Raw genomic sequence first — 18,775 nt, 5'->3', positions numbered from 1 at the left:
CTCAAAAGTAAGTTATTGCTTCACTGTTAGAGCTGGCAAGGAAAAAAACAAGCTGTCATGGAGCACAGAATCTGTCTGTGTTAGCCCTCTGTCACCAACCATCCAACCCAGCTTTCAGCTTCACCTAAATGATAAATGGTCCTATTGTTTGGGCTTTCGTATTAAAAAAAAATAGAACTAAATCTAGATTGAGCAAGGACAGAGACCCATTTCATTGCACTGTACTTTAATATTCCTGAGACCCATGGCATTACGGGTGGCTCCTTTTCACAGCCGTCTCTCTCCAGGGCGGAACACTGTGCTGTCTTTGTTTCATCTGATCTTGGAGCTAAATAAGAGATGGTCACTTATCCTCAGTACTCCCATATCCTGCTGGATTTCTCTTGCTAAAAGAGAAACTGACCACATGGGAAAAGGTAGAGGTTTCAGGCAGAGCGTTTCAGCGTGTGTTTACAGGCAGGACTGACTTACTCAGCAAATCCTGCTCGGAGGAGCTTCAGCCAATGAAGAGGCTATATCCCGGCTTGCTTGGGGGCTTCTGAGTTTGAGCTGCATGCAGAAATGTAAGGCAGTGCTTCCTGGCGCTGATGGCAAAATGGGACCCATCTCCAGTTCTTCCTCGGGCTCCCCAGCTTTGCAGATCTGGGAGAGGACCTACATAAACATATTGGTGATGTAGCCAGCTTTAAAGGCCGAGAGAATCCTGATGGATTCGGGAGACTGGTTTTTTATTTAGATTTTTATTTTTTATTTGGAAGATGAAATGCTTCTCTCGTTACCTGCCTTACATCTTCAGACCTCCGAACACCATCCTCTCTTCCAGTTGCCACACGGAAGGTACAGACCAGAGAGGGAGAGTGTCTGGGTGGGTGGGAAAAGTGGGCTGGTGTCTGACTTCCCGCAGGTTCTGCTGATGCTGGTCTCTGTAGCTACTAGAAGACTGTCGTTCCTGGCAAAAGCTCGTATCTGACAGACTTAGATCTGCTTTTAAAATCAGTCTGTCTCGTACAACGAAAGGGAAATATTTTCTGAAAAGCACGATCATGTTGCAAAGGTAATCTCAGAGCTGACACAGCTGATTAGGAAATAATTCAGAAATGTTTTTGCCAATTTCCCTTGTTTCATTTCACATGCAAACAAGTCATTGGAACTAACGTCAAGAAAACAATTTTTCAGTAGGTGCTGCTACATGCATCTATCTGAGCTCTCTGTTTTGTCACTGTCTGTTTAATAACTTGGTGCATGCCCAAGAAAGCAATTAGCAAAATAGAATTAGCTTAGTACAGCGCTGTGGAGTGTTGATTGTTGGATTGGTTCACTTGGAGTCTGCACTTGGGTTAGAGAGCAGTAAGAACACAGCTGACTTTCAGCACTTGCAGGAAATGTGGCGTGCGGGGGTCCTAAGTTAATGCTTTAAAGAGAGGGTGAGCTGAGCCGTGGACACATTTCCCAGTTCCTGTTCCTTTTGGGGACCTCCTCTGCTGCCTTCTAGCCTAGCACGATATGCATACATGTGTGTGTGCCTTGTAAACATTTTGGTAATTCCGCTTCAACTAAGCACTGCAGGAGTCAACATTTCTGTAGTCAGAAGCTGGTTGTGCACCTTCTGTATGTGATTTGCCTGTTTCCTTAGATTTGACACATCCTAGAAAAAGAGCAATTTCAAGAAAAGCAACTGGCTGGACATTTTTCAGCTTTAAGGATTGTCCTACAAACGGTATTTCATTGAAGAGGGCTGAGGGTGGTGAGGTGCTCTGACGCTACCTCAGGTCCAGCCACACCGTCCTAGAACCGAGCCAGTGACCAGCCTGTTCTGAAAACCCACGCTCGCTTCTCATCCTCAGAGTAGGAGCCTGGGATTGGGAGTTGTGCATATAAAATGAGAAGCATATATGATACTATAAGATGATTCTCAATTAGTACCCCCAGAAAAAGGGAGTAGACATTTGGGGTCACCCTTGAATTGAAACTGAGGATGGTATTTTTCATAGACATTGGTAACTCATAGATTTTATACAATTGTATATTTCCCTTGAAAATGTATTAGTGGCTAAAGGAAATGACCCATTGAGAAATCTTTTCTTTCCCATGGAGAGAAACCTAGCAATGTCTGTATATGTTGAGGGGAGAGGAAGGATGGAAGGGTGGCGTGGACTGAAGTCTCCAGGGGAACTTTCCAAATAGCAAGATCCTATAGGATGCAGCCCAGATGACTTTTGTATTTCTGACTGGTCCCTCTCTCCTTTCCTCCCAGTTGAGACTTTGAGAATCTAAACACTTGGTCCATTCATTGCTGTTTTGTGTATTAATCAAACTAAATATCTTATATCATATAGACAAAAACTGCACTACCACAAGAAATTTTTAAACTGTTTTTTAAATCAAATTTAACTGATTTATTCCATCAAAATGAAAACCCCATTTTGCTCAGGTCAAAATAATTTCTGCTTCACCCATTATCACCAGGTTTAGGGATGGCGCTGGGGAGACATGTATTTAAATTTGTTGTAAACCTAATACAGACAATGTGTCAGGAGAATAGCATCTGTCCAACATTAATATAATGGAGCAGGCCCCAGGGCATAATGGAAAAGGCGTGAGTTAGATACCAAGCAAGCACTCCAAGTCCCTTAACCGATCTATACCCGATCTTACTGATAACATGGAAATAAAAAGACCTACTCCTATGGATGTTGAGAATTAAATGTGTTAATTAAATAAAGTTCTTCCTAAAGCTCAGCACATAATAGGTGCTGTCTGTTTTTGAGTCCCTTGCCCATGTGTTTTCTTAGACATTTAAGTTTTCTTTATTATATCATCTTGAGCAATGGGTGGTTTCCTCAAACATATGACTGTCACCAAAAACTCGTTACGCTTATTTAAAATTGTCCGAGAAGAAAAACACGTCAGAATGAACCTGAGTTTGTGTTTTGTGTATTTGTGTGTTTATGTGGTTCGCCATCATGTCTCCCTGTAGTCTATTCTGGAAAAATTATGGCTGTGAACTTCACATTTTATTTAATTGAAAAAGTGGAGAATGAATAATTTGTGAATGTCTCTGTGAAAGTCAAATAAATACAAATGACCCAAACAGTTTCCGTAAGAGGAGTTCTAGGACAAATTTAAGAGCTTCAACAATTTGGGGGCTTCTTATGGGACAGAACCATCCTGCTTAGAAGACTTCAGTGATCTCCCAACTTTGTTTTGATGTTGCTTTCTCAATGCAGGAAGATCACAGGCTTTGACTCCTAGCACTGGCTCATGTCAACTGAAGGACGTTGGGTACTTATTTAACCTCTCTGAGCCTCAGTTTTCTCATTTATAAAATATGGGCAATGGTACTCCATAGGATGGTTGCAGAGAAATACATTCAGGATGCCATACACAGGGTAATAATAATAGGAATAATAATAATAATAATAATAATAATAATAATAATAATAATCAGCCTTCACTCATATTGCACTTATTATATCCCAGGTATTATCTAAATATATTATATATTGTAACACATTTGTATACAGGGTAAATTAACAATGTGTGGTTCACAAATATTAGTTCTTTTTTCTTCCTCTCGCTCACTCTTAGCCCTCAAGCCTGTTTCTTCATCCATCCAATGGAGATTTGGTGGATTTCTCCATAAAGCAGTCAGAATGATTTTTAAAAATAGGATCACCCCACCCCCTCAAACAAACACACATTCACATTTGAAACCTCTCAATGGTTTCCCATGGCCTTCAAGGCCCTGTGTGCTCTGACTCTTGCCTGGCTTTCCCACCTGACCTCAAACATACTCCACCTTGCCTGACCTCCAGGCACACTGGCCTTGTTTGGTTCCTCAACGTGTCCCCTTCAGCCATGGACTTTTGGGATGTCCCTCTGCCCCATTGCCTTGTTAACCCCAGCCTTCAACTCTCAGCACAAGCTTAGAAGCCATCCCTGACCCTTAGCTGCTTGTAGCTCTTGAAGAACTGGGTTTCTTTACTTCAGAACGTTTATCCTAGTTTGTCATTGTGACTAAATGGATGTGACTGTTTTGTTGATATCTATCTCCTTGCTGCATGGAACCAGGACCCAGGTGTAATTTTACTCTCTGTTGTACCTCCGGTACTGGGAAGTAATAGGCACTCAATAAATTTTTGTTGTTTTTGTCAAATGAAAGATGCCAAATACTGAGGCTGTTGTATGAATACATTTAAAACCATATGTGAAAAACATTCCGAAAAATATTCACTCCTACAAGAATTCAAGTTGTTTTAATCATTGTGAGTTGGGGAGCTTTCTGTAGCCATACTTTAAGGGACTAGTTTTATCACAATGCTCTTTTTTCACTTGAAATAAGAGGACACAACCAGAAACAAGGGCAACCAAATAATGCTGATATATAATTACCATTTTGAGAAGACAATTGGACTGTCTTTTCCTCTTTGTGGACCTATTTAGGGAGAACATAACTCCCTCCCCCTTGGTAGGGGAGGATTCATCCACAAAAATGGTATCTAAATTGCAAGAACAAAATCCTAATCACAGCCAAAAAAATAAAATAAAATAAACCATTCAAGACAGGACAGAGGAGAAGCAAAAACCCACAGCAATGAGAGAGTCAGTGAAGTATAAGGAACCTTGCATGATACTTTCCAGTGGACCTAATTTGGCAGCAGACATTGGAGGGCCTTTTCCCATTACCTAAAAAATCAGTAGGGACACTTGCTTTTCCTAAAGGGACAAGGGCAATGTGCCTTGCCACGTGCTCCTTCCTTTCTGTAAATCATCTCTGTCTCACTTCCATGCTGCAAACCCCTACTCCTCCTTGAGAACTCAGCTCAAAAGTCTTTCTAGGAAGACTTCTTCAACAACTCCAAAAATGGAGTTGTTATCATGAGTCACACAAGCCACAGTAAGAGTGGGAACAGGAAGGAGAAGCAGCAGCAGCTTCAGCACACGAAGCCTGTGTGCTGAGGGCTGTGCCTGGACCATCTCGTGGCTCCTGACAGTAGTCTCTCTTGCTGGACGCCATTACCTGCACGTTATAGATGAGGAAACGGACTCAGACAGAACTTGCCCAGAGCCACAGTTAGTAAAGCTCAAGACTCAAGTCCAAACTATCTGAATCAGTCTCTTAAACTTCACCTTGCACTGCGCATTGCCTGCTCAGTGTCAGAGTGAGGACACCCTTCAGATTACATGGAAACAGTCTGTTTGCTTGTCTGTTTCCTGGGTGGCCAGGAGCAACTGGGGCACAGGATTCTGTCCTGTCCTTCTTCAGTCCTTGCACCCAGCTTTAGCACAGAGCTTGACTCAGAGTAGACACTCCAGAAATCCTTCTCAAAGGAAGGACTGACTGGGAGAGTGAATGAACGCACTCACCCATATTCTATCAATTCATGCTCCTTCAAGGAGAGGAAACACCTTGAAGCAGAATATCTTCCAATGACACCCCAAAGCAGGCTTGCTGGAAGTCTACACACACATGATGGAAAAATGCATGTTTTTTCTAACTCTTTATCATATCATAAATAATGGTACAATAATAAGTAAAACATATGGTGTTTACTATTTGCTAGGCACAATCCCACTGTGCGTGTATATGAATGCAGGTATGGATGTGCGTGTGTATTCCTCACAACAATCCAATGAGGTAAACACTGTTATTATCCTCGTTTTGTACATGAGAAAACCAAGTCACAGAGAAGGGAAGTAACTAATCTAAGGCTACAAAGCTGTGAAATGCAAGTGCTAGGATTAGAACCCATGCGATCTGGTTCCAGGGTACATGCTAAGAATGGATTCATTGCTATCTTTGGGGCCTTGTTCACATTTATGGAATTCTTATCTTTCATGGTTTTAGAATTCTCTTCTCAGTCCCTTCCACATATTTAGAAGCAACCCACTCTTTGTAGCCCACATTGTAGGCACCTCGCCCCACAGCTTTCCCTGACTGCTCATTTTCTCTTCCATCTCTTGCATCTTACAAATGCACACCTACATTTAAAGTCTTTCCCAAAGCACATTCTGTTTCTCTGTAACATGGAAATAGTGATACTTACCTCAAGGGGTTATTGTAAAGATTAATTGAGACAAAATCTTACATGGTTTGAGCTTGCTTTGTGTCTGAAATATACTTCTTAAATTTTACGTGCAGTGGCTCGAATGGTCCCTGCTGTCCTCTAAGGCCACGCTTGAAGCTGGATCCCCTGCCCTCTCCGCTGTCCAAGCACTTCACGCCCGCGCTGGTTCCCACTCTGTCAGCACTGAGATTTTCCTCTCTACGGGACTATGTTCTGCAGCCCACAAACGTGCTGTAAATCATCTCATCTTAAATCCTGATCTCACGGGCCTGTATCTTCCCTCAGCTACTGCCCTATTCCCCGCTCCTCTTTTCAGAAAAATGCCTTGACAGAGTCCTCTGCACTCACTAGCACCACCGCCTCTCCTCTGATTTGCTCTTTCCATCACTCCACCAAAATCACTCTTGTGAGAGTCACCAGTGACCATCGCAGTGCCGGGTCCAGTCATTCCGAGCCAGGTCTCTTGTCACCACAGCTCTCAGCAGTGCTGACACAGACGCCTGCTGCTTCCGGAAGGAGTGTCGCGTCTTGGCGTTGAGGCCACCCTTGCTCAGTGTCCCCTTCTCCCTCCCTGGCCAACCCTTCTCAGATGCCCCTGCTGGTTCCGTACCATCTTCCTGAGCTGGAAATGTTGGAGCCCAGGGCTCATTCCTCTCCCTAACCTGCATTTGCTCCTAGGTGACCTCACTCACTCCCGTGGTCTTAAACATCATCTATTTAATTTTACGTCTTCAGCTCTGACCTCTCACCTAAAATGCAGACTTGTACATCCAGCTGCCCACCCAACACTTCCACTTGAACGCACAGTCGAGCTCTCAAAACAGAGCTCCTGAGTCCCCTCCTAAAAAGACCACGTTTGTCCAGAATTCTTCTCCACCTAGGAAGTAAGGCAGAACTCCGTTCTTCTTGCTACCCAAGCCAAACACCTTGGCGTTGTCTCAATTTCCCTCCTTCTCTCATATCCTTCTTCCGACTCCGTGATAAATCCTCTGGGCTTAACCTCCTAAAAATATCCGGAATCCAATCACACCTTATCACATCATCACTCAAATGTTCCTTCGTCAGAGAATCCCTTCCTGGTCTTCCTATCTAAAATCTCACACACACATACTCACTTCCTCTGTCTCAAGATCTCCCCCCTCCACCCTCATTACTTTTACCTTTTTGTATTTTTCCTTCATACCACTTATATTAATATCTACCTGACCTGTGATAAATCCATTTACTTATTTGTTGCCCTTCTTTCCCACTGTAGCATGTAAGCCATGTGCGAGCAGAGGCTTTCTCTGTCCTGTCCATTCCTATATCTCTGGTAGCCAGAGCAGTTTCTAGCGCATAGTGAGCATGTAGTAAATACCTGTGGATTGAATGAATGAATTGATGTACGGATGAATGTTTATAGGAAGTCTTAGTAATAAAGTGGGGAAAAGGGGCTCTGGAACCGGACAAACCAGAGTTCCAATCTCAGCACTCATGATTACCTGTTGGATGACCTTCCATCACACAACTGGTATATTTCCTTCTCTAATAGTAATATATCAAAGTATTGTTACAAGGGTGAAAAAAATAATGTTGTAGCATCATGTCTGTGAATAATCAGTGAATGGGACATCCTATTCTTTCTTTTGTATCCCCCACTGCACTTGCCACAGTAACAGTCACAAATAAGCATTAGTCGTCCCATGTTGACGGGGTTTGTTTTGCTACCCACATGCTAGCATTGACTGTGAGCTCCTTATGTGTCAGGCCCTGTGCTGAGCATGTAACAGTCACTGCCTCACATAAATCTCACAAAAATGTCACAAGATAAGTACTATTCCTTTTCCTCATTATACATACATTATACATTATACACATTATAGGGAACCAAGGCACAGAATGGTTTAGTAACTTATCCAGAACCACACAGCTAAAATGTGGTCGATCAGGGTTTGTACCCAGACTGACTCCAGAGTTCAGGCTCTTACCTACCGCAGAGTACTGCCTGCAGCATTTCAGACATTGTTCTCAGCATGCCAGCCATTAAAAGATGAAAAAGACTCATCCCTCATTTTTAAAAAGCTACAGTCCGGCCAGATAGAGAAAGGCGTGTGCACACAACTGTTAACAGCAGGTTGGAACCCTGGCTATGTACGAGAATGACCTGCGGCAAAGACACAGGACTGCGTCCACCGCAGCCCATTGAATCAGATTCCCTAGAAGTGGGACCCAGGAATCCTGGTTTTGAAGTTTCCCCGGGTGAATCTTATGTGCAGTCAGAGGTGAGAACTTAACAACAGTCAGGGTAGAGGAATGTACTAAAAGCTCAAGGGAAGGGTTCTGGGAGAACAAGATTGATCACCTGGATCCCAGAAATGACAGAGTAAATCCTGCAGCTGAAGAAAGGTTGCTTTTGGTCAAGGCTTCTGATGTCTGCAAGAAAAGTGGCTGTCCTGAGAAGAGTCGAGGTCAGTGTCATCCACTTAGCCATTCAGTGGAACTTTGCTGAGCATTTGTTTGCTTGCAGGTAGCTGTGAATTTGCTTCAGGAGCCTACATTCAGGTATTGGCTAAACCATGTACCTAATATACAGAAAGTCATTCAATTTCTTGGGCTTTAATTTTGCCATCTGTGCAAAGGGGGAAAGTTATGCATATATCAAAGAGTTGCTTTGGTGGGTAAATGTGATAATTCATACCATGTATATAGTATGGTACTCAGTGCAAATTAAAAGCTCAGTAAAAGTTAGCTGTTGTTATTAATACTCTGCGTTTTAGTAGAGGCCCCAGAAATCAGCTCTTGGCCTGCATACTTTGATATGATGTGGTGATGGGAAGAACCCTGGGCCTGCAGTCCAGAGACACCTCGATTCTAGTCCTCTTCTGACATTGGTGTCCCTTGGGAAATTGGTGAATCCTGCTGTGCCTCAGAGTCAAATGGGAATATAATAAAACCTGGTGATGTTGGTGCCACATTAAGTGACATGTGCTTTGTGAAGTCTGTCTCCCTCTTGAATCTTCCCATATTAAATCAGAGGTTGGGAGTGGTAACCCATGTTCAGGAGTTCCTAATAGGATGCCTAAGGAACTCAGCAGCTAATAAGAAATAGGGAGGACAGGAATTAATGTTTAATGAAAACCAAATGGGCACCAGGCACTCTCACCTGTGTGTTAGCACATGGAGATAATTACGACAACAATGCTACATGGTATTAGCCACACTTCACAGGTGAAAAAACTGAGGGAGGACTGGTGAGATGAAATATTTAGTGGAAAATGCCTTTGGCTTTGGAATCAGATAAATGACAGCTCCAATTATAACTTAATGTTATTTATCCTCTGAATATCTGGGGTTTTTTTTCAACTTCAAAATGGAAGTAATGTGCTTCCTTTTCATGTTAATTATAAGTATTAAATACATTGAATGGAATGTGCCTGAGAGCCACCTAGTAGAGGTTCCTGTACCTACCCTGACAGGGTCTTTGTCCAGGACTTACCAGTGGTGACACCAAGCTTGTGCCATTGCAAACCCTGGGTTCCTCCCACTTCACTGTGTTCCCATCAAGAAAAGCTCCTATTTCTATTATTTTAATTCTTTCAACCTACAATCACCTTTACTCATGTTTGCCTGTAACATACACTGGTCAATGCTGTTTTGATTTGTGTTTCGGGATCCATTTTTTGTCTTTGGTCCTTGTGCCCCAAGGCAATTGCTTCATTTTGACTCAATTTTATAAATCTAATAGAAAAATCACCGGCAGTGAAATCATTGCCGTCGTTAGAGAGACTGGCCCATTAGTTTTCTGAGTCATGGTTTCTCCTCTGGCAGATTGAGCTGAGAGAAAAGATGGGCTGAAAGGGCCAAGGCCTTTATCTTCACAAGTGTCTGCAAAAGCACATTTAGTAGGAAAAGCAAACAGGAGGCAAATAAATGAATGACTTCAAACAAGCATATGAAATCTTGCTCCAGATCTTATTGTTGATACGTGGAATGACACTTTTGGGGAAATTTTAGGAGCAAATTCAGTAGTCAGTGAACCTCCCTGCAAGAGAAGTTATTCATTTATTTATTCATTTATTCAAAAAATACACACAGACATAAAGAACATCTCTATTATGTGTCAGATATCAGCTGGGTGATGGGTTCACAGGTGGTAAAAATAGATGTGGTTCCTGCAGGTATGGAAGACAAATTGATCTAACAGATGAATGTGCATGGTGACAAATGCTGCGATGGGAAGGATAGGCATGAGAACAAGGTCTAATGGAGTTTTTGTTATGCACAGGAAGGTCAGGATGGCTTCCCTAAGGAAGCGCCTCTTGAGCTGAGATCTGAATGAAGGATGAGTGGAGCTTAACTAGGCAGAAAGAGAAAGAGGATGTTTCAGGTGAAGGAGAGTATGTTTGCAAGGTCCAGTCGCCGGTAGTGAATGCAAGATCCTGGAGAAAAGCCAGTGTGGCGGGAGCACAGATACCAAGAAGGGGCACAGTGGAAAATGAGGCCACAGAGACATAACCCCGCATGACTCTGCCACGTGAATAATGGAGTTTCGTCTTAAACCAAAGAGCAGCTCGAAATTATTGGAGGGTATAAATTTTGGAAAAAATTGATCATATTATTCATACCATATTGTGGTTTGAAAAGATTTTTCTGACTTGTGAGAATAGATTAGGGGAGCTAAGAGCAAGGGATGGACACACAGTCACGTGCTACTTAATGACAGGGATACGTTCTGAGAAACGCGGTATTAGGTGATCTGGACATTGTGGGAACATCATAGCATGTGCTTACACAAACCTGGATGGCACAGCCTACTACACACCTGGGCTAAATGGTACGACCTGTTGCTCCTGGGCTACAACCCTGCACAGCACATTACTGTCCTGAATACTGTAGGCAGTTGTAACACAGTGGTGCGTATTTGTGCATCTAAACATAGAAAAGGTACAGTAAAAATATGGCATGAAAATCTTATGGGACCACTATCATATGTGCTGTGCATCATTGACCAAAACGTCATTATGTGGTGCATGACTGTTTTTTTTGTTTTGTTTTGTTTTGTTTTTGAGATGGTGTCTCATTCTTTTACCGAGGTGATCATAGCTCACTGCAGCCTAGAACTCCTAGGCTCAAGTGATCCTCCTGGCTCAGCCTCCCAAGTAGCTGGAACTATAGGTGAGAGCCACCATGCCCAGCTAATTTTTAATTTTTTTTTTGTAGAGATGTGGTCTTGCTATGTTGTCCAGGCTGGTCTTGAACTCCTGGCCTCTGTGATTCTGCCACCTCAGCCTCCCAAAATGCTGGAATTACAGATGTGAGCCACTGCACCCAGCCACATGACTATATTTTAGGGAGAGGGACACACAAACAGAAATACGTGGTCTCTAAAAACAGTCCTTACTGTTGCATTATAGTAGACTTATAGATGGCTCTATGTATGCCCCAAATTCCTGGATGTCTGTTTGTCATTTTATCTGAATAGAACAGTCTTACAAACATGGAAACCTGTCCATTGTCTTGACATACAGACAAAAAATTTTTATTCTCAGTGAGCAATGGCAGGAACACACTATGGTCTGGAAGAGTCAGTAAACATTCCAGGCATAGGAGCGAGTTTGCTCTTCGAGACACAGCACTTGCAAAGCATGATATTTAGAAGAAAAAGAAAGGCTGTCTCAGGACAGAACCACTAAGAATGTTTTCATATCATGTTTATTCAGCAAGATATAGCTGCTGCGTCAAAGCCTCTAGATAGAATTTTACGTATGCTCAGCTGTGTATATTCGTATATAAACAGCAAGGTGGCCCTTTCAAGGGAGAGTGGACCAAAAGGCAGCCTTGTAAGTGAAGGTTAGGAAGCCATGTCTGCCTTAATTGGTAATCCCTCTTTTCATGGTCCTCTAACCCAGATGACAGGATAGGTAAGCACATGGGTGGGCATCCCAGCTGTAAAATCCTGCAGGACCTAAGCAGGTAGCATGAACCAAAAAAGGCATGATCCTGGCTGTCATCAATGTGTGAGCTTAAGCCCCACCTGGAGGCAACAGAGTTGAGTTTAAAAAGAACACTGAGCAAGAAAAGCAAAGCAGCCCAGGCCTGTGAGCCACCTATTGGAAAGAATCAAAGAATTTCTATTGGGGAAAAACTTCTGTCATCATCTATGCCAGCCCTTCACAGGATCCCTGAACCCCCTTGTGACATTCTTGACAAGATGGCAATAGAGAGCTCCCTCCCTCCCAGACCAGACCATCCTACCCCCAGATAATGCCAACTACACCTAGGCCTTTAAATGGAGCTGAAATCTATTTCTTAGAACTACCAAATAAGAAACATGAAGCCTTTTCCACATGAAAAGAAGACAAGAGAATGAGGAGGGTTTTCATGCCTTGTGCAGCCTAAAGATTTCAAGGTCCTTCAAGTAGCCTGTGACTGCACCTACAGTCAGGGTGATAACAAGGAGCATGTAGGTGCCAAGCCCTAAGTGTTTTAATATATTAGCTCATTTAGTGCTAATAATAGTTTAGTGAAGAGAAAATGTTTATTATCCCCATTTTACAGATGCAGACACTGAGGCCAAGAGAGGTAGCTAACTTGCCCAAAGTCACATAGTTGGCAAGTAACAGGAGTGGGATTTGAACCTAGGTAGACTGGCTCTGTTCTCCCACCTCTGACATGAAGGAAAAGCACAGGCTTTGCTGTCACAGTCTTGCATTTGGAGCCAAGCTCTGAAACTGCCCCTGGCCCACTGACTGCCCCTACCAAAGCCTCTGTTTCTTTATCTGTGAGGTGATGGTTATAAACCTTACCTCAGTATAGTTGTGAGATTACGAAAATAATATCTGTAAAGCATTAGCACAGTGCCTTGCATACACTGGGCACTCAATAAAGACTGATTAAATAAATGAGTGAATAGATAAATGAAGATCTTCTGGCCCTACTCTCCTGTATTGGTTTGCTAGGGCTGCCGTAACAAAATCCTAGAGTCTAGGGGGCTTAAACAATAGAAATTGATTTTCTCACAGTTCTGGAGGGCGAAGCCTAAGCTCAAATGCCAGCAGGGTTGGTTTCTCCTGGGGCCTCTCTCGCTGACATGCAGCCGCCTTCTCACCGTGTCCTCACCTGGTCTTTCTCTGTGAGTGCACATTTCTGATGAATCTTCGTCTTCCTGTAAGGGCACTGGTCCTGTTTGGTCCTGGCAGAGCCCCACCCTAATAACCTCATTTAACCTAATTATCTCCTTAAAGCCCGTGTCTTCAAATCCAGCCACCGTGGGGATGAGGGCTTCGACCTATGACTTGCAGGGGGACACAATTATGCCCATAGCACCTCCTAGCAAAGCTTCTTTACTCTTTGCTCCAATTCTCAAGCCAAAGACCTATGGTAGGTGGCCTTCAGAAGGTCAGCCAGGACCAGGGAGTCACAGCATAAGCAAAGGACAACAGATTGGGATAAGAATAGGGGGATAATATAATATGACCACAAATCATTGCTCCACTTCCACTGATCCAGGCTACATAGTATATTTTGCAACCTAGAAATAAAGCAAACAAACTGCAAGATAGTAGGTAGTCAAAAGCCCCGCCAATGGCTTTCCATTTTACTCAGAAAAATCCAAGTCCTTCCACGGCCTGTAAGGCCCTAGGTGATTCGTACCCCTCCTTGTCTCCTCTGACTCTCTTCTTCCAGCCCCCCAGCCTCCTTGCTGTTCCTCAAACATGCCAGGTGTGTTCCCTCTCCAGGGCATTTGTGCTCCTCGCTGCCTCTGCCTGGAATGTGCTTCCCTCCGCCCCAGGGTTCTTTCCCTTCCATCTTTTATGTCTTTGTACAAGATCATCCTTCCTGCCTACCCAATCACCTGCCTCTCACTCCCCTGTCATCCTACTCCCAAGATTTTCTTACTGCTTGACGTGGCACATATTTATCATTTATTTCCTTTTGCTAGATTGTAAGCTCCATGAGAGCAGGTACTTTGTGCTTTTGCTCATCATTGCCTCTGCACATAGTAAGTGGGTGATATTAATAAATCCCCGTTAAATAAATGAATTAACAATCATCATGGTCAGTAGCAGCAGGAGGCAAGTGGCATTATCACTCCACCTAAAGTTTTTTGTCCCCCTTCTTGTAGGACAGCAGTTTCCAAAGGTTAGCTAGCAGACGTAAAAGAATTACCTACAGTGCTTTGTTTAAAGTGCAGATTTGAGGACTCACAGATGCCCCAAAATTGTGAATCGGTAGATCCTGATCAAAACCCAAGAATTTCTATTTTCAAGAAGTGCCCCAGTATCTTTTAAGGAGGGAACCCCAAGTGCAATACTTCAAGAAACATTGCCCTAAGATGACAAAGTGAAAAAAAAAAAAGGAGTGACACCCCTGAAGTGTGCATGGTTTCTTTCCTCCCTCCATGTCTAGTCTGGGGTGCGGAACCTCTAGGCTTAGCTTCAGGGAGCTGTGATGGTAGAGAGGAGGGGTCAGGTGTGCTGCTCAGATGCCCTGATCTCTCGGTCTCAGCTGGAGCGCACGGCTGCAGACCTGCTAAAGGAAGGGCCTTAGAGGCAAACTCAGAGCAAAAGGGCAACATTAATTTCTTCCCTGGCCTGTGCACAAGGCAGTTTTCTGAATGGCTGCTGGAGCCTGTGAGTAGAGGAGGGAACCCAATGGGCCTTGGCAATTCTCATCAAACCAGGCAGCCGGAGCTGGAAGAGACATCGAAGCCCTTTTTGAGACCCCACTCATCATCTTGCAGAGTGATTAAGGGAACTTTCCAAAACCACACAGCTCATTAGTGTAAACAGCTGGGACTGAAACCCAGTCTGTGGACTTCACCGTGGTGTTTTGGCCTCTGTACTTCAGTGGAAAGTGGCTTGACTGTTCCGAGCAGTCCTGTGAATACCTTGATGCTCACATCACTGTCTCGGCTGCGCCTTCCACCCCCGCCCAACCTGGCCGTAGAAAAATCGTCTTCCATGAAACTGGTCCCTGGTGCCAAAAAGGTTGGAGATGGCTGCCCCAGAACAATTTGCTGACCTGAGTGGTAACTGTATGTAGAGGGGAAAAACCCCCAAGGATACACTGTAAAGTCTCGACTTCCCTTCCTTCGGCAGGCGTGTGTCTTGCTAAGCCCTCAGGAGAGAACTAGCTGCAAGGTACTTTTAAATGGCTGAGCAAAGCATGTGTAATGGCACTATTATTTTACGGTTTTTGAAAGGAAGCTCATCTTTGCTGAAATTGGCTCTATTTATACACAGAATCAGCTGAAAATACGCTTATCTGTTATTAAGCCTTCAAGAATGTTCTCTTAAGTGCTACCTTCCTCACATTGGGTGTCTAACAAGGTAATTCAGGGCCGGGGTGTGTATTACACGTTTCCCCACATTGTGCTCCTGAAACATCACTCAGTAAGGGGTCAGCCCTGACTGTTTAGCTCTCGGGGCTGGGGATATGGGACAGATACTATCTGAACTGGTTCTCCTACAATTTCTCCTCCTCCAATCTCAAACATGACTTTGTGCCAACGCACATTTTTCCCTGGCCAATTGACCCAGGCTAAGCTTGCTATATCCTCTGGGAACAACCTCCTCCAAATTCACTTCATTTGCAGTCGTTTCTAGTCTTCTGTTGGGAAAGCGTATTTTTAGCTCTGATTCAGATAAATTCAAGCTGAGATGATAAATGAAAATGATCGTATAGGTGAAGCAGTGGCCAAGGCTTTAGTTACGATTCTCTATTGATCCTCAGATATGCTCTAGGCAACACAAAATTATTTATTTGATACAGCATGACCAGGTCACAGCACAGACCTCAGCGAATTGATTAAAGTTTGAGGTGCCTGGCGATATCCAACGTTCATTGAAAGAACCACTTGCCCAGCAAGACCTGATTTTATGACACGGAAGAAGAAAGGCATCTTCCACTCCATACATTTTAGGCTCTCAAAGCTTGCAAGTTAACAGGGGAAACAAATGAAGCAAGGTGTGTAAAAGCATCTGGAACAGTGCCTGGGACTTAGCAGGGACTCCATAAATGTTTGCTGCATGCTGCTCTCTCACCTGCTTTTATCTGGAATTTGGTGTTGGCCCATTTCTTAAATATTGCTTGAGCACCTACTATGTGTTGTGCATGCTTCTAGGCACTGAGTATACAGTGTTATAAAAGACAGATGGATCCCTGCTCTCACAGACCTTACATTCTGGTTAGGGGAAACAGTGGATACATCATGACAAGCATGAGATCCAAATTAAGGTGGGAACTACAATAAAACACGACATGAACAAGGAGGTTCAGCTGAAATTGAAATGATGATGACCTTGCATATACTTAACTGCAGAAATTCGCTGCACATTGACCCTTCTGCAAATAGGCTTTATAGCTGGTCTCCTTGGTAGCCCTCCGAGCCGTCATGGCTCACTGGGCAAGTGTTTCTCAGGCCCCAGTTGCTGATCTCTCTTTTCCCATCTTGTGCTCCAATTCTGCACAGAATGGTGGGCAGATGCATGATCCTTTGCAGACATAAAGCCCCTGGGACCTGAGTCTGCAGACTCCAGGAACAGCATCGGTTCATTCAAATGTCTTTGAAGCCTCTGTGATATACCAGGCAGAGGTCAGGCTCTGGGGCCATTTCAATGAACAAAGCAACCACTGCCCCTGACCTCATGGCACTTGCATACTAGTGGGGGAAACAGCCACAGGAAACATTAAATAGTGACAAGGACTGGGAAGAAAATAAAAATAGGGCCCTGCAAGCGCAAAGGCCTGGATGCTGGAGCAATGTGCTGCAGCATGCAAGGAGTACAGAGCTCTGCACGTCATACCGTATTCTTTTGTGGAAGGGTTTGCAGCTTTATTTAAAAATTTTTTAAATCCTCTCAAATATGTAAGCCCCTATTCTTCATTATACGTTTTAAAGAAGCAGTGTATCTTAGTAGTTTAAAACACTTGGATTCTGGAGGCAGTGTACTTAATTCTGTAAGGCAACAATCTGGCCCTACAGTCAGACTGCCTGGACTCGATCCTAGATTTTCTACCTAGTAGCTGAGTGACTTTCAGCAATTTACTGAATCTTAACTGTGCCTTGTTTGCCATGAAAGGGGGACAGGAATAGTCTTATTTCGTGGGACTCTTCTGGTGATAAATTAAGATAGCGAACATAATGTGCTTACCAGCACATGGTAAGTATGCAAAGCTTGTTGGCTGTTAAAATCCCTTCATCATTTCCTCTAGAAGTTCACTGTCTTGATCATCGTTGCCATCCTCGTTTTATCCCACCCGGCACTCACTGAACAGATTTCTGAACAATAAAGTAGAAAATAGTGCCCTAAAAGCTTTATAATTTGGGTGCCATTGAAATCCTTGAAAAGTTTTCAATGTAATTTAATAGAGGCAGGCATCATAAAATCCTCATTAAATTGGGTCTAGGCCCTGGAGAATGCTTTCCCCAGGGGAGATAATTTGGGCTGTACTATCTACTGTTCCTCCATCTTGCTCTTTCTCCTTTCCTGGCTTTTTCCTAGCATTTATCACCCCCAGTCATGTTGTGTATTTGTCTATTTTTCTGCTTAACCTGTAAGAATGTAAGCTCTATGGGAACAAGGACCTAGCTTGTTCAATAAACCATCCCTGATTCCCTCTGAGAGTGTTCAAATAATAGAGCTCAAGAAATACTTGTTGACTGAATTATGTCTCTACACACCCCTAAAAATATACCAGGGAGTAGGTTTGCTAGTGGGTCAAAGAACCTCAGGTCTAAAAATATCCCGTAGCACGATCTGAGTTGCCAGTTTCTCGATGACCCAGGAGAGCAATGACTCTCTGACAGGACCCGATCCAATAAATACAAAGTATTACATGCATTTATTATTCCCTCAACAGATGTTTATTAGGTCTTGACTTCATGCCAGGCAGTGTGTCAGAGGCTGGTATACAACAGTGAATAAAACAGAGTCCCTGCCCTCAGGAGATTAGAGTCCTGTAATTAATCTCTCTAATTCTTATAAAAAGCATCTCATTACCAGCCTTAGCAATGTGATCCTTTCATATGAATCCAAAGAGTAGAACCTAGAAAAGAAATAACCCTTCTGGCAGGGCATCTGTGAGTGGGCTGTCAGGAAATGCTGTTCCCAGCCTGACTCATCCCTCCTCGCACCACTCGTAAGGTCTTGATGGCTCTCAGTACAGATGGCATCCATGTACACTTCCCCGTGACACACAACGGCTCCTCTCTCACTCCTCACATACGTGTCCACACACACGCAACCCAATATAAACTCTCGTTCAGCACCAGAATGAATGTGTTAGAGGGCAAAGAACCTGAACAAATAAATATGTGTGTGTGTATATATACATTCATACATACATACATGTGTATCTGTCTCCCAGATTCAAGGGTAAGTTTCCATCCTACTTGTCTAACAATTTACTCACATGGAGCTTGGTTTCCTCTTGGATTGTGATGTCAGAAGTCACTGTGTCTTTAGTCCTGTCTGATTTTAATACCGGTTACCTAAATGAGCTCATGGCATAGACTCTTTTAAACCATGGATCCTGCAGCCCCGTTCTTGTGATTGAGCTGCTTTCGGCAAATGTGAATATTTTTTTCCTAGAGAAATTGTAGGTTCCTTGAAGAGTCATGTGCTGGCATGGTTAGGCTCTCAAGTTAGACTGCCTGGATGCACCTGGCTCTATCACATTGTAGCTTGGATGAAGTTACTTAACCTTACTGGCATATGGTTTGC

At 43.5% G+C, this 18,775-nt stretch overlaps 1 protein-coding gene across 1 annotated transcript in view; it reads left to right on the top strand.

The window, feature by feature from the left end:
- Positions 1–540: 540 nt before the first annotated feature.
- The window catches only part of PPP2R2B (protein phosphatase 2 regulatory subunit Bbeta), a 369,973-nt gene continuing 351,738 nt past the window's right edge, over positions 541–18,775 (top strand). Inside the window, exon 1 of the mRNA XM_045551136.1 lies at positions 541–837. Coding sequence (XP_045407092.1) covers positions 759–837 — 79 coding nt within the window. The 5' untranslated portion in view covers positions 541–758. The remainder of the gene's footprint in view (positions 838–18,775) is intronic.

Source organism: Lemur catta, chromosome 5 (genome assembly GCF_020740605.2).
Source record: "Lemur catta isolate mLemCat1 chromosome 5, mLemCat1.pri, whole genome shotgun sequence".
In the NCBI taxonomy this organism is placed as follows: domain Eukaryota; kingdom Metazoa; phylum Chordata; class Mammalia; order Primates; family Lemuridae; genus Lemur; species Lemur catta.
Note: the sequence above shows the minus strand (reverse complement) of the source record. Positions and strands in the feature narration are given on the sequence as shown.